Raw genomic sequence first — 26,568 nt, 5'->3', positions numbered from 1 at the left:
TCTTAAGCCAGTTACTCATTTTCTTTCCTGGTTTCTTCAGATACCATTCACTCTCCAGCCCCACGCACAGCTCCCCAGCCTAACTGATGGGATGACCCCACCAATCTGTTTTTACTAATATTGGTCCAGAAATGGTTTTAACTGGCGTCTGGATTTCACCCTCAGAGCTACGGAATATGTAAATTGAACCACCCAACACTGATTACTACATTACAAGTATGTGTGCATGTTTATATGTATGTTGGATTTCTATGTGTTTGTGTGCATGAGTACATGTGTGTGCATGTTTATGTGTGAATGTGTTTCTATGAATGAGTAAGTGTATTTTGTGACAGAGAGAGTGAGAGAGCGAGAGCGAGTGAGTGAGAGAAAGAGGAAGACATGTCCACCTACAGAAACACTTTGATTTGAGAACTGTACATTTGGAGACAGGCTTTAAGGATAGAGAATCTTATAATGAATTTCACTGCAATCACTGCTTTTGTCTGACATTTATTCAGTGAAATTTATATTTAAAAAAAAAAAAGATCTTAAAGTGGTCTTCTGCCAGGCATGTCTTTCTCGTTGATCTGTTAAGAGCTGTGTTTCTTTCAACTGATCACTTTCCTTCTAAAATACTACTATAATATTTTGAAAGAGCCAATACATCTTTTCCTCTCCTTATTAAAAAAAAAAATGAGTATCTATCTTATTCAGCTATAATCTCAGAAGTTATAAATATTTGCTAAGATAATTTTATAATACTTTACCTCAAACTATGCTGGCCTTTAGAAAGTGTCTTTTTTTTTTTTTTTTTTCAGGGAAATACATTCATAATACACTGCTTTAAATGGAACAAAGCCAACTTCCTAATTTCCATGCTTGTATCTATAAAGTTCCCTGTTAGATAGCAGAATGGCAAATTAGAAAGAGAGCCTGAGGTGCCAATGAGCAATCCCTTTACCTCCTAACACCTGCCGAAGGAGAGTTATTGCAGAGCTAACTGTGGGGATGTCCAGACAAGTTCGCCAGCAGATAAAGTGAAATTAGTTTTTACAGAGACTCACATACCATTAGCAATTTAGGAATCACATACAATGGGGCATTGGGAAAATACACTAGCAAAGGTAGATAATTGCTTAAGTTCTTACCCCTGGAGGAACATCGGACACACAGTACTACTTGTCATGTTAGGCTTGTCAGCAGTTTTCTGTGGACAGATTAACATCGCAAAAGATAGACAACTTTTGATGTTTTTCCCCCCCACAGTAAGAAATCTGTCAAATTGATTACAGTGCTATGTTCTAGGACTTGCTTTTGGAAAGCCAGGTATAATCGCGGCAGAATACTAAATAGTCGTGAAGCATTCTCATTAGCTGCTTTTTAGTATTTTCCAAAATAAACATGCAGTTTCCTATGTTTCTGTTAATATTTGATCATCTGTTGTATTCTAGAGGCGTGAGATTGCTATTTCTACAAACACAATAAGAAAATTTAAACCAAAGATTATTGCTTTCTTTAAGTTTGTGTAAAGATGGCCTTGAAATTTGACAATGGTCTATACGGCATCCAGAACTGTTACAAATGGAACACATTCCTCATCACTTTTGAATGTAATGTAACTGCTTAACCTATGTATTCATATAAATATCTCATGTTTATGTATTTACACATAGACAATACACACACACACATATATTTACTCATGTTTGATTATTTTAGACCTCACTGCATAACAATATAAACACTATCCTGCATATAGCATATAGATGTATATAGCATATAGATGTTTGTTAAACAACAAAAACAAAACAAAAAACCCACATGCTCATATTTTGTTTTTGTCATTGCAGAGGTTGCCTGTGTGGATGTCTGTTCACCAAGTTTACGTAGTATCTTCAAAGACTGGAATAGGGTGTCAGATGCCCAGATGCTACTGCCATTTCAGTTGACTGTGAACTGCAAAGTGGCATTGAACCCAGGTCCTCCGAAAGAACAGCCAGTGTCCATAACTGCTGTGCTGCTGCTCGAGCTCCAGTATGCTCATATTCTTTTACAGTGGTATTCTTTAGCTCCGTGTCTTAAAATTTGACAGCTATTGAAACATTTCCCAATCTTCATTAATATAAAGTAGTTAGGAGCACCATTCCTAATCATTGAAAACTAGTCTCAGAGAGACTAGTTCTAACTTAGTGTTGGGCCTAACACAAGGTCTAATCTCCATTTCACCTCCACCCTTCAGTCATGTACACAGGTGGAGGGCGTGAACAGGCCCTAGAGAGATTTACATACCTGAAGGCCAGAGGTGGAGCCGATTAAACATTCCTCCCCAGCCCCTCCCCCCTTCTCCCCTCCCCTTTTTAACTCAGGTCGATCCTGGGTTTGAGAGAGTATGCATCCAGATCCGTCCACAATTCGCCATGTGAATAAACCAGTTTTGGAAACCCAAGGGCTTCCTCGTGTGTTGGGGCTGCGCCGCTATGAGGAACTGTGAGGAGCCAGGGAGAGACTTTTAGTTAATGAACAGCCGGGCCCAACTTCCAGCTGGAGAAACCCAGAGCGTTCCCAGCCGACTACCCACAGCATGGCAGGAGGAACCGCGGGATCCCCAAGCCTTTTTTTTCCCCACATCTGGCGCCTCAAACGTGGGGCCTTGGAAGCCACACAACCACGCAGCTACTGATACCGCGGGAAGGGTAAGCCCCGAACTCTTGAAACAAGAAATCTGTTTTTTCCTCCTGTGTTTCAGTCGGAAGCCATCTCGCGGATTTAAGTAAGCCAAGGGAGCCTTTGCTACCTCCTGGCCAGGGCCACTCTCTGGTGCTGGTTCAAAGCTTCCCTGGCCTCTGCTTAAATCCCGATAGCCCGCAACGGGTGTTGGCAAAGACTCTATCTAGACTCTCTCTAAAACAAAAAGAAATCTGGTGACGCAGCAGCCATTTAAAAGCCATAAGGGCGGCTGCCAGTTCTTAAATCTGCGGGAAGGCTTGGCGCTCTTGGACCATTGTGGAATCCCCCAAAGCCAATAGGCCAAGGGAACGTTCCCATTTGACAAGGCGTTTCTCCTCTTTTTCTATCATGGGAAACTCCACCTCACGTAAATGTTCACCCCAAGCCAGGCAAATATATTCTTTACTAAAGACCCACGGGATAAGAATAGGCAAAAGGCAAGCCTCCTTGTTTTGGGAGGAAGTCCTTCAGATAGCACCATGCATGGCAGAGGATAATATTTACAGTCCAGACTCTTGGAGCAAAGTAGCTTCCCTTATCAAAAACAGAGATAAAAAACCCCCTTGTGAGTTTTTGCCGATCTTAGCTGCAATTCGGCAATGTATAAGACCATCGAAAATAGGACAGACTGAGAACAACACAGCTCCTGGGGCCCCTCAGTTAAATGAACCCAAAAACCAAGGCCCCAAAAGTCACCTGGTTTCAGACCTTGAGGCCCTTACCCAACTAATAAGAGAAATAAAATCCATATACCCACCCCTTCCCCCTTATGCCTTGGAGGAAATGAAACCATGTGCTCCTCCTGTCCCTCCCTCCCCCATCCAAAGGCAAGGCTTCATTAAAATACCAAAGGAGCCTTCCCCTGCCTTCCCTCTTACCTCCCAACCAAAGAGAGATAAGTCCCCTCCCCCTCCTCTTAGCCGCAAAAGTAGCAGTCCTTCAAAATCCATAGATAAAACCCAAACTGCTCAAACATTCCCAGTTAATATCCACCCCACTCGAACTAAACCACTTAAATGGCACCCTATCCAAGCCTCCGACCTAAAAGAACTCAGGCAGGCAGTGAAGGAAGATGGCATTCATGCACCGTGGACAAAATCGCTCCTACAGAGCCATATTGCCAACTTAAACACCCCCCAAGATTGGAGAGATATTTGCCGTTCTGCCCTTCCTGATCCAATGTTTCTAGAATGGGAAGCGTATTATCGTGATGAGTGTCTTCAGCAAGTCAGGCAAAACCAGGGAAGGGAAGATGACACTCCATGGGGTTTTAAAGAACTCTTTGGCCAGGAAGATTTCTCTACTGGGGCACAACAGGCAAGTCAGCCAACAGGCTACTATGACCAGGTCCGCCTCTGTGCCACTCAAGCCTGGAATAGGCTTACTCCACCTTCAGGGTCTCAAGACCCTGCCCACTCCCTGCTCTCCCTTCATCAGAAGCCTGGAGAATCCCTATCTGATTTTATTCTCAGAACTAAAATGAGCTTAGAAAGAAAAATCTCCAACCCCACAGCTAGGGACCTTCTTCTTAAAACCATTGTTTGGGAAGGCATGACTTCCGAGTCTAGACTAGCTTGCCAGGGTCTCCGGGAGGAGCATCAAGATAGGTGGATTGTAGCAACCAGAGAAATAGGAACCCCATCAAATCAGGTTGCATCCATAGCTCAGGCATTTGTGGCAGCAATAAAAACAGAAAAAATCTGCCTCAAATGTGGGGAGACAAGACATTGGAAAGATGAATGCCCTACAACCTGCCATCTTCGGGGCCGGGAGACCCAGCGAGACCTCGAGCTTGCGCGTCCCCCGCCCCCGAGCCGCCCGCTGCGAGCTGGCCCCGCCGCAACCGCCACCGCGCTAACCAGTGCCCGGAGAGAGCGGAGAGGCGGCATGAGCGAGGCGGGCGAGGCCACCACCTGCGACACCACGCTCCCGCAGGCCGCTGACCCTGCGCCTAAGAGCCCTGCGGCCAGCGGCACGCCCCAGGCCCCGGCGCCAGCCCCGCCCCTCGCGGGGAGCCCTGGCAGAGACGCAGCCCCCGGACCCGCCCCGGCCTCTTCAGCTCCCGTGGGCAGCGAGGACTCGGAGAAGAAAGTTCTTGCCACCAAAGTCCTTGGCACTGTCAAATGGTTCAATGTCAGAAATGGATATGGATTTATAAACCGAAATGACACCAAAGAAGATGTGTTTGTACACCAGACTGCCATCAAGAAGAATAATCCACGCAAGTATCTGCGCAGTGTGGGGGAGGGAGAAATTGTAGAGTTTGATGTGGTTACAGGAAAAGGGGGTCCTAAAGCAACAAATGTGACTGGCCCAGATGGAGTTCCAGTAGAAGGGAGCCACTATGCTGTGTGGCGTAGACCTCCCCATAATGCTGGTGAGATTAGACAGATGAAAGATGGAGTCCCCAAGGGAACACAACTCCTGGTCCATCAGAATCCAACCTACCGCCTGAGGTTCTGCAGGGGACCCGCTCACCCACGCACGAGCCCATATTGTTCCCTACAGGTGGTAGAGCCAGCTCCAAGAGTGTTCTCCCCAGTTATTGCCCACAGAAAACCTCTCCGCGAAACTCCAGGACAGTGAGTAATTCCCAGCCTAGTTCACAAAACTAGGCAGGCTTCTTTCTGTCTCTCCCCTCTTTCTCCACGTGTTCCTTGTTAGCTTCTTCTAATTTTTAGCTACTGCCTAGTTCAAAAGACTAGGCCCCACTCTTTCTCCATGTGTTCCTGGTCAACTTCTCTACTTTAACCCCTCCTCTTTCTCTCTGTCTCTCCCTCTCCATGTGCTTTCCAGCTCAAGGGCAAGATGGCAGACCCCCTAGCCTCCACTTTGCCCATCCCCCAGCTCCACAGAGAGGGCTCCTTCACAGACAACAGCAGTCTTTCTTTCAAGTCACAGTACCTGCTGTAACCCTCTTTCTAAGACTCCCTTGGCTGAGAGACTCCTTCTCGCGGCTGAGACCGTTCTCTCTTTCTCTCTCTCTCTCTCTTTCTCTCTCTCTCTCAAAATCGCCAACTCCAAACTCTAGCCCCTAGTGCCCTGCCAGGTAGCTTCTTTTCCTACTCCCCCGTCATATGCGACAGGCTACAGCTATTTGGCTTAGCCTGCTTGCCTGAAGCAACAGGGCGGAACCCTGCTTGCTACCCAGCCCAGTGTTCCTTAGCCAGCCTATGCTGTCCCTCACCCTCAGTCATTTGCAGCTGACTAAAGCTACTTAGCTCAGCCAGCTTGCCTGAAGCAGCGGATCTAAAATCCTGCCTGCACCCTTTGCCCCCTGTGCTGCCTGCCAGTTTCTTTCAAAGCTGCTGACTCCAATCCAGCTTCCACGTGTCTTTCCCATAGACACAGACTCTCACTCTTTCTGACTCTTAGCCCTCCCCAATACTTCTTGCTTGCCTTAAACTTTTTTCAAAGTTGGCCTTTACTTTTATCTACATTTAAAATTTACCAGTTAAGAAAAAGAAAAGCGGGAATGCAGAACCTCTCTGCCAGAGCACCCAGAGGCCACATGGCAGAGCTAGGCCCCTCCCCCCACTGCTTCTAAACCCGCCATTACTGCTCCTCCCCAACAGGAGGACCTGCAACAAACGTTCATGTTTTTCAACCAAAATTTTTAAACGTTTCCTTTTCTTCCTAACAGGAACACCTAGAACAACAATGCTTGTGTTTTTTCAACCAAAAATTTGTTATTTTTTCTATTTTAATGCTGCCTTTTCTCTCTAATACTCGTGATAGATGTCCAACATTAGTTTTCAACCTTTATAATTTCTTCAAGGTTTAAAAGCCATCTAATTTCCTTCCACAGTTAAGTGAACGTGCTGATCACCATATCTTGAGTCTTAATTAACAACTAATTTCTTTTACAGACAAACTGTTGCTGCCAATCCCAGATACAAAATTAACATTGTTTTTCTCCCTCAGCCATCCAAAAACAGACTCAGATACCTTCCAAGACCAAACTTTCCTCAAACACCTTTGCTTTTCCAGGATCTTAACAACAGGCCATAAGGTGCTTGTTCCCAAGCAATTTAATGCCCCATGTCCAGCCTACAGACATCTCCCTGCCCGAGATGCTGCTTCCCTCCTGTGATTATCCTACAGGTATACCCACAGATCCAACAGAGTCCAGCCATCTTCTGGAACCTGCCTGAGATGCCAAGCTGCCTTTTCCTAGTCACCTCATCTGACTACAGACTCCAGAGACACGCCGAGATCCAGTGACAGCGCCACCTCCTGGAACCTGCCAAGCTGCCTTCTTCCAGTCATCTCATCTGACTGAAGACCCCAGAACATGCCGAGATCCAGAGACCCACACCAGGCTCCAGAGATGCACGCCATAACCCATAGATGCTCACTACAGAAGACAGATCCAGACCTTCCAGCTACAAATGAACTCTTTTGCCAAAGTCATATAGCTAAAGTTACATGTTAGTGAGGAAAACATAATGTCTATTTAGATTAATCAGATGTCATTACCCTCAAACTGTACAATCTGTATTTAATTGTTTCAATGATTCCCTGCCTTCCAACCCCTACCCTCAATTCCCACTACCCTTGATTTAGTTATGCTACACCCTCTGGCCTACATAGTGTTTTATTTTGACCACCTCATCCAAAATTTTCACTAAAAACAGTGAGATGTTGGGCCGTGGAGACATGGTTTGGACATAGCCTGGTTGAACGGGTTTTAAACCCCGGAGACCCTTTTAGGGACGGTAGGATGTTTAGCCCTGTTCCTAGGCCCCCTTGATAGAGCACTGGGTTTGAGATAGCCAGGAGACCCAACAGGACATTGCCTGTCAGGGACGGCATATTATCTCCCCGCGCTCTGGGACTCCAGACTACTTCCACATGGTCCACATCTCTCATTAACAGAGTTGCCCCTCCTTTTATGAAAGAAAAAAGGGTGGGATGTTGGGCCTAACACAAGGTCTAATCTCCATTTCACCTCCACCCTTCAGTCATGTACACAGGTGGAGGGCGTGAACAGGCCCTAGAGAGATTTACATACCTGAAGGCCAGAGGTGGAGCCGATTAAACATTCCTCCCCAGCCCCTCCCCCCTTCTCCCCTCCCCTTTTTAACTCAGGTCGATCCTGGGTTTGAGAGAGTATGCATCCAGATCCGTCCACAATTCGCCATGTGAATAAACCAGTTTTGGAAACCCAAGGGCTTCCTCGTGTGTTGGGGCTGCGCCACTATGAGGAACTGTGAGGAGCCAGGGAGAGACTTTTAGTTAATGAACAGCCGGGCCCAACTTCCAGCTGGAGAAACCCAGAGCGTTCCCAGCCGACTACCCACAGCATGGCAGGAGGAACCGCGGGATCCCCAAGCCTTTTTTTTCCCCACAACTTAGAGTAAGGATTTCCTGAGTATTACATAAGGAAAGGTAGTGATAATCATGTCAAACAACAGAACCTAACCATGAGTCAACCACGAGTGAAGAAAAGACTATTGTAATATGGAGTCATACTTCAGATGTTTCAGTTCTACAAAATATCAACACTTGGCTTTCAAATGCTCAACCAAAAACAAAGACTGAAACTAAAGTCTGTCAGTTTTATATGATGACCAAAAATATCATTAAAGTCAATGGATCCTCCTGTCATGGGAAGGAGGTAGCCTATCTGCAGTTCTTCACCTCTCTCTCCATAACTCCAACTCTTCTGGTCTCATTCCCAGATCTGTATCAGAATACCTACAGTGGTCTCCCCTTCCTCTCTGACCCTCATAGCTGTTCTTCTCCTGTTTTTCTTCCCCCCACTCACCCAAGCCTCCAGAACCAACAGGCATTTTCTGGGAACACACCAGTCTCACAGGCCAGGAAAACTACAAGCAGATCTTCACCTCTCTACTTTCTCCTCCAGATCCAAACATTCTATATCCCCAGCTCTCATCTGACTGTTGGCAGCAGTGAGACCCGCATTCATGCCCCCATCTCCAAAGGAACACAAATATACTTTTTCTGCAACATTTCTTTCCCTGAATTAATTGCTTTATCCCAGCTCCCAACTCTAGCAGGCATTCCCTAGGAACCCAAAGTGCACTCCAGGCAAAGAAGCAGCAGTTAGCCTAAATAAGATCTCCACCATTCTCTCTACTCCTGCAAACCCAGTTCTCCAGTCTTGCCCCAACTCTCTTTCACCCCAACTCTCTGCAGCCTCCCACGCCTCTCTGCTCCAACCTCAACAGACAACACAGATTATCCAGTTATCCCAGTCATCCTGTTATCCCAGCCCCCAACTCTAGCAAGCATTCCCAGCGGATCTGCCAGCAAGCCGGCCAGAGAAATAGGTCAGCAGCAAAGCAGATAGGCAAGCTTCAGATCTTTACTCTTCTTCTCTTGGATCCTCCAGATCTAACACCCCAGTCTCATCTCAAAGTCTGAAGCCAACTACTTGTGGTAGCCTCTCCTTTCTGACTGCCCTCATTCCCATGGAACCAATCAGATCCTGGTGGAAGATCCTTCCTCCCTACTGTGAATTCCCTCTATGCCAACCCCAGCCCACCCCAATGACTAAGTATCAGTTGCCAACGCCAGTGACCATGCCTATAATGATCCCAGACGAGTTTCCTACCACACAACACACAGCCACCAGAAATTGATAACTCTCAACAATAGTCTCAATTCCCCAATAAAAGAATAAAAACCAAGAAAATAGGTGTGAAAACAGGATCCATCTTTTTACTGCCTCCAAGAAACTCACCTTAGCATCAAGGATAGACATCACCTCAGGGTAAAAAGATGGAAAAATATTCTAAGCAAATGGAGTTAAGAAGATAACTGGTATAGCCATTTTAATATCTGACAAAAGAGACTTCAGACCAAAACTAATAAGAAGAGACAATCAACAAAGGAAAATTACATCAAGGGGGCATTGCGATTTTCTTTTCTGGCTGGGCCGTGGAGGTGTGAGTGATGAGAGAATGTTTCTCTATGTAGCTCTCACAGTTCTGGATTTCACTGTCTAGACCAGGTTGGCCTCATCACAGAGCTTTTTAACGGTGGGCCTTTCCACCCATGCCCCAGTTTCTGACTGGAACTTGGAGGCTTATTTAATATGAATGCTTATGGCTTTAAGCTAAGCTTGTTCCTCAACTAGCTCATAAGTCAATTAACTGGTTTACGCTATTCTTTGTCTGCCACACGGCTAGTTACCTCTTCTTGGTTTCATATGTCTGGCTTCTTCTAAGTCCAGGTCGAATCTTCCCACCTCTGACTATCTCCCAGAGTTCCAACCTCTCCCTGTTAGAACCTTCTTCTATTTTCTGCCTTTTGCTAATAGGCCACCAGCTTTTTATTGACAGATGATGCTTCCATATAATACATTAGAGATCATTCCTATAGAGATTCACTGATATCTTCCTCCCAAGTTCTGGGATTAGAGTGTGCTACCACTGCCTGATGACATTTCAGTTCTTAACATCTATGGACCAAACACAAGGGTACCCAAGTTCATAAAATAAACAGTACTAAATTGTAAATCACAGATTGACTGTCACGCACTGATAGTGAGAGAATTCAGTACCAGAATCTCAACAATAAATAGGTCATCCAGACAAAATATAAAAAGAGAAAAGCTGGAGCTAACTGATATTGTAAACCAAATGAACCCAACAGATAATCACAGAACATTTTGCTTAAAAACAAAGGAATATGCATTCTTCTCTGCATCTTGTGGAACTTTTTCCAAAATTGGCCACATATTTGGACACAAAGCAACACAAATTAAAAGTTGATATCAACAATAACAGAAAGCTTACAAGTTCAACAGAACTAAACCACATACTACTGAATAAAAACTGTGTCAAAAAGGAAAAACTTCTTAAAATTGAATTAAAATGAATATACAAAATATCCAAGTTTATGGGACAGAATGAAGGCATTTCTAAAAGGCAAGTTCATATTACTAAATATCTACATAAAATTAAAATAAAAAAACTGGAGAGATCTCATGGCAGTAACTTAACAGCAGACCAGAATGCTCTAGGGGAAAAAAAGTAGAAATCACATCCAAAAGGAATAGGCAACAAGAAACCATAAAAGGGCTGAAATCAATCAAAACAAAATATAAAGAATCAATGAAGAAGAGTTGGCTCTTTCAGAAAATGAACAAAATGGACAAACCTCTATTTAAACTAACTAAAATGATGAAGGAATATACAAATAAATAAAATCAGAAACTAAAGGGACATAACCACAGATACTAAGAAAATCTAGAAAAACAAAAGGACATATGTTAATAACATATTTTCCACCAAACTGGAAAAACTAGAAGTGTATTATTTTTCTCAATGTATATCACTCACCAAGTTAAATAAAGATTAGATAAGTAATTGAAATAGACCTATAACTCCTACTGAAATATAAGTAGTCATTAAAAGTCTCCTAACCAGAAAAAGCACAGGGGCAGATGGATTTAGCACAGAATTCTACCACATTTTCAAAGAAGAGTTAATGCAAATACTTCTCAAATTATTCCACAAAATAGAAACAGAAGGAACATTGCCCAATTTGTTTTACAAGGCCACAATGTCATGACACCCAAACCAAATAAAGAACCAGCAAAGAAATCCAAGAACACATAAAAAAGATCATCCAACACAATCAAGTGTACTTCAACCCAGAGATGCAGGGAAAGTTTATGCGAAAGTTGTAAATGTAATCCACCATATAAGCAAACTAAAGGACAAAAACCATAAGATTGTCTTATTAGATTCAGAAAAGGCCTTTGACAAGATCCAACTCTCCTCTGTGATAAAAGTCCTGAAGAGATCAGGGTTACAAGGAACCTACCTCAATGTAATAAAGCCAGTTTATAGCAAGCCCATAGCCAACATTAATGTAAATAGAGAAAAACTAAGATAAAGAAAAATACACTAAAATCAGGAGCAAGGCAAGGTTGTCCACTCTCTCCATACCTGTCCAATATAGTACTTGAAGTCTTAGCTAGAACAGTAAGGTAACTGAAGGAGATACAGGGGCACATAAGAAAGGAAGAAGTCAAAGTATCTTTAGTTTCATATGATATGATAGTATATGTAAGAAATGTTAAAAACTGCACATTGAAAATCCTACAGTTGATAAACACTTCAGCAAATTAGCTGAATACAAAACTAACTCAGCAAAATTGGTAGCCCTCCTACATAAAAGGACAAACAGACTGAGAAAGAAATCAAGAAACAACACCTTTTATAATAGCCTTGAGTAATATAAAATACGTTGGCATAACTCTAGTAAGCAAGTGAAATATTTGTATAATAAAAACATTAAGACATTGAAGAAGATATAAGAAGATGGAAAGGTCTCTCCCATGCTCATGAAGCAGTAGGAGTAAAAAAAGCAAGCAATGAGTTCAATGCAATCCCTATGAAAATTCCAACAAAATTCTTCACAGATCTGGAAAGAAGAATCCTCACCTTCATGTGGAAACACACAGACACACGGGAGGGGTATAGCTAAAACAATTCTGAATAATAAAAGAACTGCTGGATATATCACTTTTCCCAATTTCAAGTTTTATTTCAGAGCAATTCTAATAAAAACAGCATGGTATTGGCACAGAAACAGACCCATCAATCAGTGAATTTGAAATGAGGACCTAGATATAAATCCACACACCTATGGACATCTGGATTTTTATTTAAAAAAAAAAAAAAAAAAAAAAAAAAACAAAGCCAGAAATAAACACTGGGAAAAACCAGCATCGTCAACAATTAGTGCTGGCCAATGTGGAGAGCTACGTGCAGAAGATTCCAAATAGACCCATACTTATCACCCTGCTCAAAACTCAATAGAAATTAGATCAAAGACCTCAACATAAAACAAGATACACTGATCCTGGTAGAAGAGAAACTGGAAATAGCCTTCAACTCACTGCCACAGGAGAAGACTTCTTGAACAGAACAATTTTAGCACAAGCACTGAGAGCAACAATTAATACATCAGCCTTCATGAAACTAAAACGCTTCTGTAAGGCAGAAGACATCATCATTTGGAAAGAGCAACTGTCCATAGAATGGAAAAAGATCTTAACCAGCTATAAACATGAGAGAGGGCTAATATTCAAAATATATAAATAACTTCAAACCTAGACTTCAAGAAAACAACTCAATTAAAACACGGGGTACGTATCTAAAAGGGAATTCCAAAACAGAAAACTCAAGTGAGCGAGAAACATTTAAGTCAATGTCCAATATCCTTAGTAATCAGAAAAATGCAAATCAAAACTGCTTTAAAATTTCATCTTACACCTGTTGCAATGGCTAAGATCAAAAATCTAAGTGGCAGCTCATGCTGGAGAGGATGTGAAGCAAATCAAACACTCCTCGGTTTCTAGTGAGAATAATAACTTGTACAGCCACTATGATATTAGCATGGTACTTCCTCAGGAAGATGCGAACTCTACCTCATGACCCTGCTATACCACTCAGGCATTTACTCAAAGTATGCATCATCCCACCACAGGGACACTTGCTTAATCCTGTTCATAGTTGCTTTATTCAAAATAGCCAGAAATTGCAAACAATCTAGATGTCTCAAAAGAAAAAAAATGAATAAAGAAAATGCAGTACATTTGTACAGTGGTGTATTATTCAGCTGTTAAAAAATGAAATAACGAAATTCCTAGATAAATGTATGGAACCAGAAAAAGTCATCTTGACTGAGGTAACCCAGAACCAAAAAGACAAATATGGTATGCATTCGCTTATATGTGGATATTAGCTGATAAGTCAATAATAACTAAGCTAAGATCTGTAGAACCACAGAGGTTAGGTATAGAGTAAGAGACTTGTGGGGGCGTTAGATAGTTCTCTCCAGGAAAGGGAAATAAAATAGATGGGGATGTATGTATGGGGGCTTCTAGAATAAGGGGATAGATGGGGGAGGGGAAAGGGAAGAAGGGAAAAATTGAAGGAATACAAGGAGAGAAAGTAAATTTAAGAGACATTTGAGGACTAGTATGGAAACTTAATACAGTGGAAGCTTCTGAAAATATAGAAATGTGATCTAAATGAAATCACCAAATAAAGGGGGAGGCAGAGCTCCAACTGGCCATCTTTTAGCACCAAATGAAGCTTCTAGTGTCAGGACTGGGTTTCCTTTAATTGAGTTGTTGGCTAAAGGGGTGCCATGGGAACCTCAAACAATCCTGGCTGTTGTCCGGTCTACAGGTTTCTCCCTAACCTGATGGCAAGACCCTATTGTTGAAGGCAACACCTATGCAATTCACTGAACATGGAGGAGTCAAGCTAGGACCTAGATAGAACCCTGTGTTCTAGCATCTTTGGTACAGGAAGGTACTCTACAGACAACCAAAGTAGAAAACTAAACACCAACTCAGCCACAAACCCTGTGATCTACAATGCTGTTCTTCCAGCAAAATATGCCATGGCAATGGTGGCACAATGCATGTGAGAGTAACCAACATACTCCATAATGTGCAACCCAATCTCAACACAGCTTGGGTGACCATGTACCTGAGATTAAATAGCCAAGGTAAAACCAAATACTACTAGTCTTTTGTTTGTTTGTTTGTTTGTTGTTTGTTTTGGCAATGTAACAGTATTCCTAATGACATTTTGTTATACTCAGAAATCAGTGCCTTGATCAGCCATCATCAGAGAAGCAGAAAGAGTGTAAGAACCAGAAGTGATGGAAGACACCAGGAAACAAGGCCCTCTACATCAACATTATTAAAGTTCATATTAACTAAGAGAGACTGAGGCAGCACGCATAGGGCTTGCATTGGTCTGCAGCAGTCGAGGTCGTAGAACTAAAAGAAGTAGACACATGCTCCAATCTCTAACCCAGAAACTATCTTCAATTGATAGCCACTTGAAAATGAAAATTTGGTTTCCTCCAGAAACTATCAACTGGGGAACAAACTACTTTTAAGGGTAGGCTGTATGCCCAGCAGTAGGTGGTCAACCGAATACAAACTCAAAGGCAACCTTGGAGGATCTGAGTCTCACAATGTCATGTCAGGCTTCTGCTTTTGTTGTTGTTGTTTATTTTCTCTTTTTTTTATTTATATTTTTAATGTCTTTTTATCCTACAGACACTGTACATTTATATTGTGGTTTGCAATTTAGAGTTTTTACTAGATTCCCATGTATGCAACTGAGTGAGTCTCTGTTTCATGTGCCTTTTGGGCTCTTTTTCTTCTACAGTTTTTTTTTTTGACCAATTATTATATTAGTTTTTGTTTTATCTAACTATATTTTATTTCTTATATTTTATTATTATCCTTTAGAAGTCTGTTTGTTTTCTAATGAGAGACAAAAAAAAAAAAGGAATAAACCCGAATGAGAGGAGAGGCTGACAACTGTTGGAAGTAGAGATAAGGGAAGCCATAATCAATATGTACTATATGAGAAAATAATATATTTTCAATAAAAGGAAAAAGAAACATCCATTGAGTTTATTATGTTTACCAATTTGAGTTGAAGGTGACATGATAATCTCTTGGAATTAGCTTCTTTTTTCACACATTAAAGTTTCTACTTCTTAGAGACAACTTCAGGAAAAATTGCAGCTCCTCAGTTTATCTTTTAGAAGCCACAGCCATTCCTTTCAGCACCCAAAATACAAATGTTTCATGTGGAGATGATGGTAATTGTTACAGAGGTGAAACAGTATTTTTCTTTTTTCAGTATGTCATAAATTCATGCTCTTTCAAATTAAGAAAGAATTCACCTTAAAAAAGACTCATGTGGAAAATATAATAGCTGCAGGCAGTATTCAATAATAGAATTGAGAGATTGTTCAAGAAATTAGCTCTGTAACTTTCAAATAAAAAACTACCTGAGCATAGACAAATTTAAAGAGACAGGAAACACTATTCTAAATTCTTTCTCTCTTGGGAACACGTACTTGGGATGATAGTAGCAACCCCAAAAGCCACAGGCTATCTTGTATCTCTCTAGTATTGGACATGAGAAACTTCATTTCTCGTTGTTGGTCTGGGGAGTTCGAGAGACTCACAATCAATATAGTCTATAGCTGTTGGATTTGGTTGCCTCCCAGAAGTTGAAGGTAAGTCCCTATGACTGAATTTACCACTCAACTTTGGACACAGGACTCAGATTTGAGCTGGGACTGACCCAAAAGCCTTCTTCCTAAGGAATAGTTTTTATACTATAGAAAGGTGATATGCAAGCTGCCAAACAAAGGAGGAAACCAATCAATAGTCCTGCCCAGTTGTGATGATGCTTAGAAGCCACAACAATGACCAGCTTGGAAAAACATCCCTAAAAGCTCGGTCATATGTCATTTATATCTTAACAGTAACTAAGAGCTGTCTAGTTAGCCTCAAAGACCACTAAACATGAGAGAAATTATGCCTGGCACTGTAAACCTAGCCAACTACACATGGCTACTGAGGTCATTAGAGGAGAATCTGTTATGAGGTACCTAAGTGAAAAAACAAAACAATCAACAACAACAACAAAACATCTGAGAGACTATAAGTCCAGTGCAGTCCTTATTAGCACTATGTGGGTCTGTAAAGTAGATTAGTGAGAGGCAGCCCCAACCTCCAGTTGGTTCAGCCTTGAGACATATGCAGAAAAACAGCTCAGAAAATCTGCAACAAGAACATATTGTTTACAGAAAGGAGAGATAGCATTTAAATGGCCAGGCAGTTAACCTTGATCTCAGGATCACACTGTACAGAAATTTAGAGCTGGTCCAGAGACCAATTTACCTGACGAATTTATGGCTGGTTCACAGACCAGTTTTACCCAAGATAGTTTTAGCACTTAAATATTTTTAGGAATACTTTCCCGAGATGGCATAACTATAGTTCATGAGACTACTATAAACCTATAATCGTTACTTTCCTAAACCAGTATAATTCCTAATTATATTATAAATATTTAACTGTATACCCACAGATAAGTATAGATTCCAGTCTAAATTGATGCACATTTAACACAGCATTTTTTTAAAAAATTGATGACTAAATCAACCCCTCCCCCAGTTTTGTTTACACTGATCTGTGCTTTTGTGATGATGTATGAACTAGTTTCTGTGAACTCATGGGCTAGAGTAAAAGATAGCCAGAGGTGAGAACCCAAGGCTCAAGGAACACTGTGAAAAGTTGTTAGACCCAAAGGACAAGGAACTCTGTTATGAATTGCATGTTCTAACTGTGACAGAGAAACTACACACATAAAATTTTAACATGGCTGCCTATACAAGACCTGAACAATTCCAAAGTAGATGAAAGAATTCTCCTGGATGACACTCCTCAATGATGAGCTACAAGCAATTAGCAACTGCTGGGAGAGAGGAGGTCCCTGACTTGTGTAATACCACATGGTCAGCTGTTGACACACATATCTGTAGGCAACATTGAATGAACTCAGACAGTTGCATTTATATGTTTATTCCTTTATATGTATATGTAACAACAATGGTTAAAGAAAGAGAGGCATGAATTTGGAAGAGAGATGTAAACAGAGGATAGAACAGAGGAGAAAGATGGAAAATCATATATATATATATATATATATATATATATATATATATCATTCATCTATCTGTTGGTTTGTTTATTTATTTATTATGAGACAAGGCCATTCTATACAGCCCCAAATCTCCTGGAACTTATATGTAGATTAGGCTGGCCTTGAACTGACAGAAATTCACCTTTCTCTGACTCCCATTTGCTGGGATTAATGTAGTGTGCTAGTACACCTACCTAGTATTTTAACTATATTTTTAAGAGGAATAAAAAATAAAGACTGAAAAAAGTCATCTGCCTGTCCTATTGGTTTTCACTAAAGTATAATTAATCACACTGCTGTCTTCCTAACACAATATGACTTGGAACAAGTAAAGCATCCTTCCCATTGAGTCTCTAAGGAGAAGCAGGAAGCCCAGGTTTGCTGTCTTTGAAGGCGATCAAATTCAATGTGTTATTTCCCAGGTTCTCCAAAGAAGACAGTTTAGTCTTAAGCAGCAAAACCATCAAGTGCCTTTTAATTTTTTGTCCATCTCAAAGAGGCAGGGAAAAAAGCATTTTCAGAGGGAAATTTTCTGAAGAAAAAATCTAAGAAAAGGGCGGTCAAGGGCTGAGACTAATAAAAGCTGAAGGAAGTCTGTGCAGCTTGGCCAAACTGAGGGACACAGCTATAGTAACTTTACACAGAGGGTGCCATTCACCTACCCATTGGAAAATTACACAGGGTATCATAATTTTAGTTAAATTAAGTCAAATGCATCTACTACAATACTTTATCATCTTACACTATTTTTTAAAAATATTGATGACTAAGTCAACCCCTCCCCCAATTTTGTCTACACTGGCCTGTACTTTTGTGATGATGTATGAACTAGTTTCTGTGAACTCATGGGCTAGAGTAAAAGATAACCAGAGGTGAGAATGATGCCGGTCATTAGGTATTCTTTAATTCTATCAGTTTAATTAACTGAAGAATACATTTGCTCCTATACTATGTCCTAAAAGAGTAATTGCTAACAATGGCAACAACTGTTTGAGACTATCTATGTCGTTATTTTTATCTTAAAAGGACTTATGTGGAGATAGTTTTTGTTTTTTAGCAGCTTGCTAAAATCTTATAAATAAAATAATAGTATGTATAATAAAGGAGGTGTAGAGAAGGAGGAAAGAAGCATTGTGAGCCTCCGGCAAATTGAAATGGAATACCAGAGAGGAACACAGACTTGCCTCAGGGTGGGAAGCAAGAATTAGAAGGTCAGATAGAAATGGTGAAAAGAGAGAGAGCAAAAAAGAAAGAAAGAAAGAAAGAAAGAAAGAAAGAAAGAAAGAAAGAAGGAAAGAAAAGAAGATAGAAAGTGTGATTGCATTTCTTCCAGACCTAGCTTTTCTTGTAATTAGATTTACAACAGATTGACAAGGAAATAATACATCCATATTCACTGAAACCCTATATATGTAAATATTGAGGTTAGGTCCCTAAAGGTAAAAGAAATAGTTTGTTATTTACTGTAAAACAAAATGAATCATTGTAAAAATATACTAACACAATGATTATAACAAACATTTAAAGCGGCTTAAAATTTTAATACAGTTCTATTTAAATTTAATCAAAAGTCTATTTTACCAGTCAGTATATATTTGTCTAAGTTTGTTTATTTTGAGGAGGGTCTCACTCAGCTAAGGCTGGCCTTGAACTCCTTCTGTTTACATCTCCCCAAGTGCTGAGATTTCCCTCGCACTATTAAATTTGGAATTTACAAAGCTTCCTACATTATCTGTTTAGGAAAGTCACATATGTCTTAAATGCTGTACGTTTTCCTGGTGAGGTATAATTTTTAATTAATTTATTAATTTATTCATTTTACTTCACAATCTCTGCCCCCTCCAAGTCCCCCCTCGCACAGTCCTTCCCTTCTCCCCTTCTCCTCTGAGAGGGTGACCACCACCCTGTATACCCCCACACTGACACATCAAGTCTCTGCAGGGTTGTGCAGACACAGGTCAGAAAAGACAGCCCAGTTGAGAGAATGGATTCCACAGGCAGGCAACAGTTTTAGGGAAAGCCCCAGCTCCAGTTGTTGGAGAACCCACATAAAGACTGAACTATATATCTATTTCATATGTGCCTGAGGCCTTGGTCCATCCTGTGTATCTATCCTTTGGTTGATGGCTCAGTGTCTGAGAACCCCCAAAGTTCCAGTTTAGCTGACTGTGTTTGTCTTCCTGTGGAGTTCTTATCCCATTCAGGGCCCTCAATCCTTCCTTAACTCTTTCATAAGAGTTCCCAAGCTCCATCCAATGTTTGGCTAGGTTTCTGCATCTGTTTCAGTCAGCCGCTGGGTGGAGCCTCTCAGATAACAGTTATGTTAGACTCCTGGCTGCAAGCATAACAGAGTATCATTAATAATGTAAGGGACTGGTTCTTACCCATGGAATAGGTCTTAAATTGCCTCCTGGACTCCTGGTGGCTGCAGGTTTCCATTCATTCTCCTGCCCTCTAGCCATCTCTCATGTCTCGCCTCACCTATGATGAGATATGTTTTTATAAGATCACCTTGGCTTCCAAGAGATAGAAGTACAACTTGATCATCATGAGAAACAAGCAAACAGAAAAAAAAGTAGCGAGTGGACATTGGGAAGCACAGAGTAATTTCCCTATTGTCACTGAGTTCTATGTGATTTTTAATGTAACTTTTAATTTTCTCAATAATTTTGTAAATAAAATGAAAACAATCTTTGGAGTTGAGAAAACTTTGGAGGGAGTAGCTTGCGGGTGGGTGTGGGACTGCTGATTGAGTCATCACACTGCCTAGAGTTGACATTAGAACTGAACCACAGTACTTTGCTTCTAAATCAGGTTTCCTGAGACCCGGGAGACCTTATAAACACTCTTAAAAGGAAGTGACTATTTCAAAATTATCTACCAGTTAGAACTCTGCAAGGATGCTACATTAACATCTCACAAAAAAAACCCCAGATCATCCTACGTATGAATAAAAGGAAATAATTGTGCACATGTGGATTTTCCAGTCTTGTCCTAGTATAAGGAGAGCACATTTCTGTCTTTTCTTTGGCCTCTATAGCAAAGACCATCACATGGCTGACTGAATTGATTTAGCCTTCACATGGCATTTTCTAAACTAGAAATGAAAAAAAAAATCTTAAATTCTTTGGAAAGGCTGACAGACCCTAACTCCTTGCTTATTGATTTTTATGTTATTGCTCCTGGTTTTGAATTATGGATTAAAAACCTTTTATGATGGGTAATAAAACAGAAAGCCAAGAGAAAACCCACCCCTCATCCCACACCACACCATTAGTTTCTTTTTCTATATTAATCTATAGGCTGAATGGGAGGGGACCGTAACAATCCAATTTGTGTCACAGAAAGGCATAAAGAGATACTACATTGTAAGAAAAAGTAGATGAGAAATGCAGCAAGCATTTATCCTGCAGTCAGAAGCAGGTGAATGAAAGTACTCATCTCTCCCATTCTGAAACATGCCTGATGTATGACTTTGCATATGCTAACCATGTTTCATTTATACAGGAAGGGATATGTGATGCTTAGTATTTAAAATGCACAACTGTAATACAGACAATAAAATTCTTGGATACCATGCAGCTGCCAAGTGGCAAAAGTGCTTAGAAATCAGTGTCTCAGGCTCCAGCACCCAGGAACACTGTTCCTTTCAGGAAGTTGCTGCTCAGTTTGTCAGACTCCAAAAGAAAGAAATTAGGCGAATTAAATTCTAGCATTCTTTTTCTTTTTAAAGCATTCTTCTGAAATTTCAACCTATTTGACTACCCGGTGTAATTTTATACATTTTTCCTTTACACATGTATGGATGCATACACACACACACACACATACCTTTTGGACCATAACCTTTTCTTTCTCTTCTCTTATTTTTTCTTTCAAATTACTGGTTTCTTGACATATTCCCTCACAGTCATTGTTCCTCCTGAATGACACAGATAATATAAATTCTTGACCTCTGTGTAATTAAATTTTGTTACAAGTTCCTCCCTTCTCATATTCAATAACCTGTGCACTATATCTCCATATCGATTTATCCAGAACATCTTTAATTACTCTTTTATAATCCAGTCACCTAAATGCTACTGAGACTCACACTCTGCTTTCGCAGATACTACAGTATTCATAAAAACAAAGACTTTCAGGGAGGTTTTGCAAGACGAGCAGAATTGTAGGAAGTCCTGATGCTGAGGTATTGGTATTCCTACCATGTGTCTCCATCTGAAAGCGCTCACCTCCACACCCGGAACAAAGGACAAGTAAAAATCCAACTCCAGCTTCTCTTGCTTAGTGTCAGTTTTGTGGTTAATTACACTGGTAAGGGTTCAGAGTGATAAACATGAGATTTGTGTGGACCTCCCTCTCCTTATTCTCTTCCATTCAAGTTTTTCTATTCATTTAATACCTGAAAAATCTCCTGATCACCATTCTACAAACAGTTCAAGAACTTGGTTGTCTCCACTCCAGTCTCCCTTTGGTTTGTAGTCAACCAGCAAGTTGGCCCCCAGTGGTCACTGTCTCCTAGATTATAACACTGAGTTGTCCTTCTATGTGATAGCAGTATTGGCCAGCACTAGGGTATGCTGCCTTTCAGGTCAAATATTAATGATGCCATGACGTTTGTTCTGATCACTTTCTTCTTCTTCTCACTCTCAAGGAAGCCAGTGGCTACACCATAAAGACATCACATGGTAAAGCCCATGTGCTGAGAGCTCCTGTCAGCACAAATGTGAATCCTCTACCTTACCAATCCTCCAGATACATGTAGCCACACTCCACTTCTCAACTGAAACCTCAAATTAGCAACACCTACGTGTTCTGACTCTCAGAACTACATGAGTATCTATCCTCATGTTACTTGTTTTAAGCTTCTAAGTTTTAGAGCAAATTGTTAGGCAGCAATAAGTAAACAGTCACCACAACTTGGCTCATATTCTTTCAAGCTGAGACAAGTGTTAGCTGTTATGAAAAAATAGTTATCCCTTTTCCAGGATTCTAGAACTTAGAATTGGGATATACTTCTGATTGTATGGGCATCTTGTTATTGATCATTACCAAATATATAAGCCTTTGGATAATCTAAGCATTAGAGTCTCATCTGTACCGAGCCTGTGTGGTTGGCAGGATAGTCTGGGCAATGCCCAGCCTGGCAGAAACAGCGTGGAAGATTGGCAGAACTATCTCCCACACTGGCATCTCCTGGGTGGCAGGGCTGGTGTTTCTGGCTGGCCGTTTCTAGCTGCGGCATGCACATGGCCTCTGGCCATGTGGTTGAGCTAGGAAGAGCTGCTGCAGCCTAGATAGTTGGCTGACCAGTGGGTGTTTTTAAATAATTAATACAACAAAGTAAAACTTGAAACTTAAAAGCTAGGGGTGTAGCTCTGTTGGCAGGGTGTTTGCCTACCTTGCACAGAGCTCAGGTTTGAACCTCACATTCATGAACCATGGATATTTGCAAAAAAAAAAAAATAGTGTAGAACTTTATACTTTTCATGTAAAATTATGGTGATGTTAGTAATGCATGTCTGCATTAGATGTGCAGCTGGGCTCATGCAGGGTGATCAGATCTATGCTTGTTTTTAATCAGACTTATACAACTTCATCTAAATTTTCTCTAACCAAACTTGTCTAGACTTTATTTTTCAAAATGAATCACAAGCTTCAAATGGTGGTATCCTCTGAAATGAATAAAAATTATTTATATGGCTTGAACTTAAAACTTCTAGTTGCCTGGTGAAAACCCAAACATAATACATCACACCAGACAAAAAGAGTCTGTTTTTTTTTCATATATTTCTTGTTATGTGCAATGAAAGATATTCATTCCATCACTAGTGCACCATGTTCCAGAGTAGCATCACCTTGCTAGGTAGAGGCAAGTATTGTCATTGACTTCTGAAAAAGTATTTTCAGTTCAGAAGAAGTTTTCTGTACCAGAAGCAGGAGCCAGCCACTAGTCAGCTCCAGCCTTCCCTGTGATCCAAAGCAAAGGTGTATGTATGCTTCTTTCTACTCACAGCAGTGAGGTCTGAATAACTGGGTCATATGTGTTTTTTCCTAACTGTTGTCCACAAAACTTAGTAACCATCTTTTGGGATGATCTTAGTAGGGAGTTTTTTTTTTTTTCTATGAAATGATTCTGGATGAAAGCGCACAGAATTTTTCTGCTACTGTTCAGAGAAAGCAGACTGTTAACAATAGAGAAACCAGGTTTGGAGGACAAGTTGGTTTCCAAATAATATCTTCCATCACTCATTCAACCATCTTCATTTCAGGTTTCTGGAAGTTTTGTACCATAGTGTCATTCATATCTGATTCTTATTAATTGTGGTATTTTTATTTATTTTTGTAAGCAAATATGAAATGTGCTGCCTTTGATTTAGCTCAATTTCTTACATGGTGTTTGAAATATAAAAGAGTAAATGGTAAAGATGCACTTAAAATAAAGTATGAATGAATTCTTGGTCTCCAATTAACTGATGGTTGATTTTTGAGGTTTCAAAAGCCTACACCAGGCCTAGGAATAGCACTAGATCAGGATGTAAGCACACAGCTACTGCTCCAGCATCATGTCTGCTCCTCTGCTGCCTTCTTCCCCACAATGAAGCTTGTAAACTCACCCTCTGCAACTGTAAACAAGCCCCCAATTAAATGCTTTTATAAGCATTTAATTATTTTATAAGTTGCCTTGGTCATGGTGGTTGGTTTGGGTTTTTTTTGTTTTGGCTTATTTTGTTTCTTGTTTTGGTTTGTAGAAAAAGAAAAGAGCCTAACTAAATTAATTTCCTAAATTCTTTCATATTCTTTATCATTAAGCAAATAAATTTATTCTACATGTAACTACTGAAGGAAGTGGATAACTTGATGGGTACATACATTGCATTAATAAATCAAATGTGTAAATCAGCTCTAGAGTTTGCCTTTGCGTTTTACTAAACAAGAAGTGATTGTGATGGTTTTACCTATAGATTTAAATAGGGATTTAAATGTAAACTGGTAGAGTTATTGTGAGACCAACACAGGAAAAATAAACCTTGCAGGTTAAAAGTTCTGTTTGCAATTATTAGTAAGTTTCTGTTTGTCTTAGGTTTACTTGACCCATCTGACCTGGATATGTTTGGTCATTTTTAGGTGGAAGGTATATGAGCAGAAAATAAGTCAGAATATATGCATGCCCCTGATTAGATGTATGCTGGAGATATGCAAGCAGCAAGTACTACGTCAGGATATACATTTGTCCCTGGCTGAAATTGATGTGGTCACGTTCTCTTTAAGCCTCTGCAAAATACAACTCATGGCCATTTCCTGGGAACCCTAAAATGGACCTGGCCAGAGTTCATCAACCTCATCAGTATTTAACTAAGCTTACTTCAAATTTGGCTCAAAATTGTGGTAGTGATCTTATTCTCAACTGGTGGAATTAACATTGTCTAAAAATAACAAATGATTATAACCTTAAGCTAAAAGGTAGACAAATTATATGTATGTGTGTATAGTCACACATGCATATCTACTGCATATTCACATAATATGCATCTGCATGGACACTTTTTTCATTCTTATTGATTTAGGTCTTCTGTTTTCTGTAATACATAATCATTAATACATATCTTACCCTATATCTGCACTGATTTTCTTGTTTCCTTCTGTCCTTATTATAGCTGAAAGAAACTTTAGAACACAGATCATAATGATGTTCACCAAGGCTGCCATTCATCCTCCTTTCTAGAAAAGAAGCAAAGATAGTTGATAATCTATTGTGCTTGATGGTTGCAAATACCTATTAGTATCAACTATCATTATATATTTGGAGAAAATACTAAGATCCCTAAAGTATTCATTTAGTCGGGAATTTACAGGTGAAAGACAAAATCATTAATATAGGAAAGGAAATGGTAGCTAAATCAGAATTGAGATACATTGTTTTGTTCTATATTTCTATAAGAATTCAACATCAACACAGTGTCAGAGGTTTTGATCAGACATTTCCCCACCTTTAAATGGTACACTTTCTGTTATTATGCCTCTTGGAGTGCTTGAGGGAAAAATAAAAATCAATATAAATTAAAAATTCATAAATATTTGCTAAAGTTCACCAGTTTAAATGTGGCTTAATTTCTCAACCCACTGTAAACTTTATGTAAATGATAAAGTAGAAATATTAGTTGATCCATGAGGGTGTGAGAACAAGCAGCAACAAAAATCAGAAACAGAAAGGAGTGTAGATTTAGTCATGAATAGAACTGATGGTAGAGAATCTACTGCAGATATATGGGAAGATTAATCATTCATGAGGCACACTTAGAAATTTGGCTGCTAATTATCTGGTCTTGTCATAGGAAATAAGGAGGTTCTTATGAGTTTTATCTAAGTGTTAGTCCTTTACCTGGATACCATGACAGAATATTATAGATTAGAGAAATTATAGCAAAAGGACTTTATTTCACATGGTCAAAAAAATGCACTTTCAGGTAAGATCATAACTGACAAATGGACCACTCAATGAGGGGTAGAAATAGACTCAGGTTTCTCTTTCTCTTCTTATAAAGCCAGTTATCTCATCCTGACATCCCTGCCTTCATAATGTAATCAAACACAAATCACCTTTCAAATCTTCACACCATTGTAGAAGTTTGCCTAAGAGTGGCCCCCATAGGCTCATATACTTTAATGCTTAGTCCTTAGGAATGGCACTATTTGAGAAGGATCAGGAGATGTAGCCTCGTTGGAGGAAGTGTGTCACTGGGGCTGAGAAGGATCAGGAGATGTGGCCCTGTTGGAGGAAGTGTGTCACTGGGGCTGAGCTTTGAGGTCTCTTTCTTCCTGCTGCTTGAAGGTTAAGATATAGAATTCTCAGATACTTCTCTAGCACCATGTCTGCCTTCTTGCTGCCATGATTCTTGCCATGCCACCCATCATGATGGACAATGGACTGAAACCTCAATTAAATGCTTTCTTTTATAAGAGTTGCCATGGTCACAGTACCTCTTCACAGCACTTACTAAGAACACTTACTGACAACTATCAAAGAAGATTTTAGAAATTAAATTTTCAACAAATGGACATTTAGAGAATGCATGCAAACCATAGCTTTAAGTCATAAGGGGAAGGGTAATTCACACCAGTAAGCCATTTCCCATAATGAAAGAATAAAGGCGGTGTCTGACTTTTTTTTTTCATTTTTTGTCCATTTTTAAAAAATAATGGACTCGAATAATCTTTGGTATTATTGGGGTCTGCTCAGGTTAAGAAACACAGTGTTACATTTTTCATCAAGAATTGTATTTTATTTGACACATTTTCATAATTACAAGAAGTAAATCTTGTCAACCGAAGTTCACAGGAT

The 26,568-nt window shown here is 40.2% G+C and overlaps 1 protein-coding gene and 1 long non-coding RNA gene across 3 annotated transcripts; both read left to right on the top strand.

Moving 5' to 3' along the window:
* Positions 1–2,179: 2,179 nt before the first annotated feature.
* On the top strand, positions 2,180–7,875 carry LOC143441804 (uncharacterized). Its single transcript, XR_013109492.1, has 2 exons — positions 2,180–2,675; positions 6,814–7,875. It is a non-coding gene; the product is annotated as an uncharacterized LOC143441804 (long non-coding RNA).
* On the top strand, positions 2,673–7,875 carry LOC143441803 (uncharacterized). Of its 2 annotated transcripts, XM_076931723.1 has the most exons (2): positions 2,673–4,930; positions 5,218–7,875. In XM_076931723.1, exons 1-2 carry the CDS (start codon positions 3,058–3,060, stop codon positions 5,322–5,324), a joined length of 1,980 nt encoding a protein of 659 aa, XP_076787838.1. In that variant the 5' UTR covers positions 2,673–3,057; the 3' UTR covers positions 5,325–7,875. The 2 variants fall into 2 exon arrangements, with proteins under 2 accessions (XP_076787838.1, XP_076787837.1); XM_076931722.1 differs by having other exon boundaries at positions 2,673–7,875.
* Positions 7,876–26,568: the final 18,693 nt, after the last annotated feature.

Source organism: Arvicanthis niloticus, chromosome 3 (genome assembly GCF_011762505.2).
Source record: "Arvicanthis niloticus isolate mArvNil1 chromosome 3, mArvNil1.pat.X, whole genome shotgun sequence".
Taxonomy (NCBI): Eukaryota; Metazoa; Chordata; class Mammalia; order Rodentia; family Muridae; genus Arvicanthis; species Arvicanthis niloticus.
This window is presented reverse-complemented; position numbering and strand designations above follow the sequence as displayed.

What these genes read in the sequence shown, in the direction of transcription:
- LOC143441803 (XM_076931722.1), top strand. Translation starts at nt 3,058, where the DNA reads ATGGGAAACTCCACCTCACGTAAATGTTCACCCCAAGCCAGGCAAATA.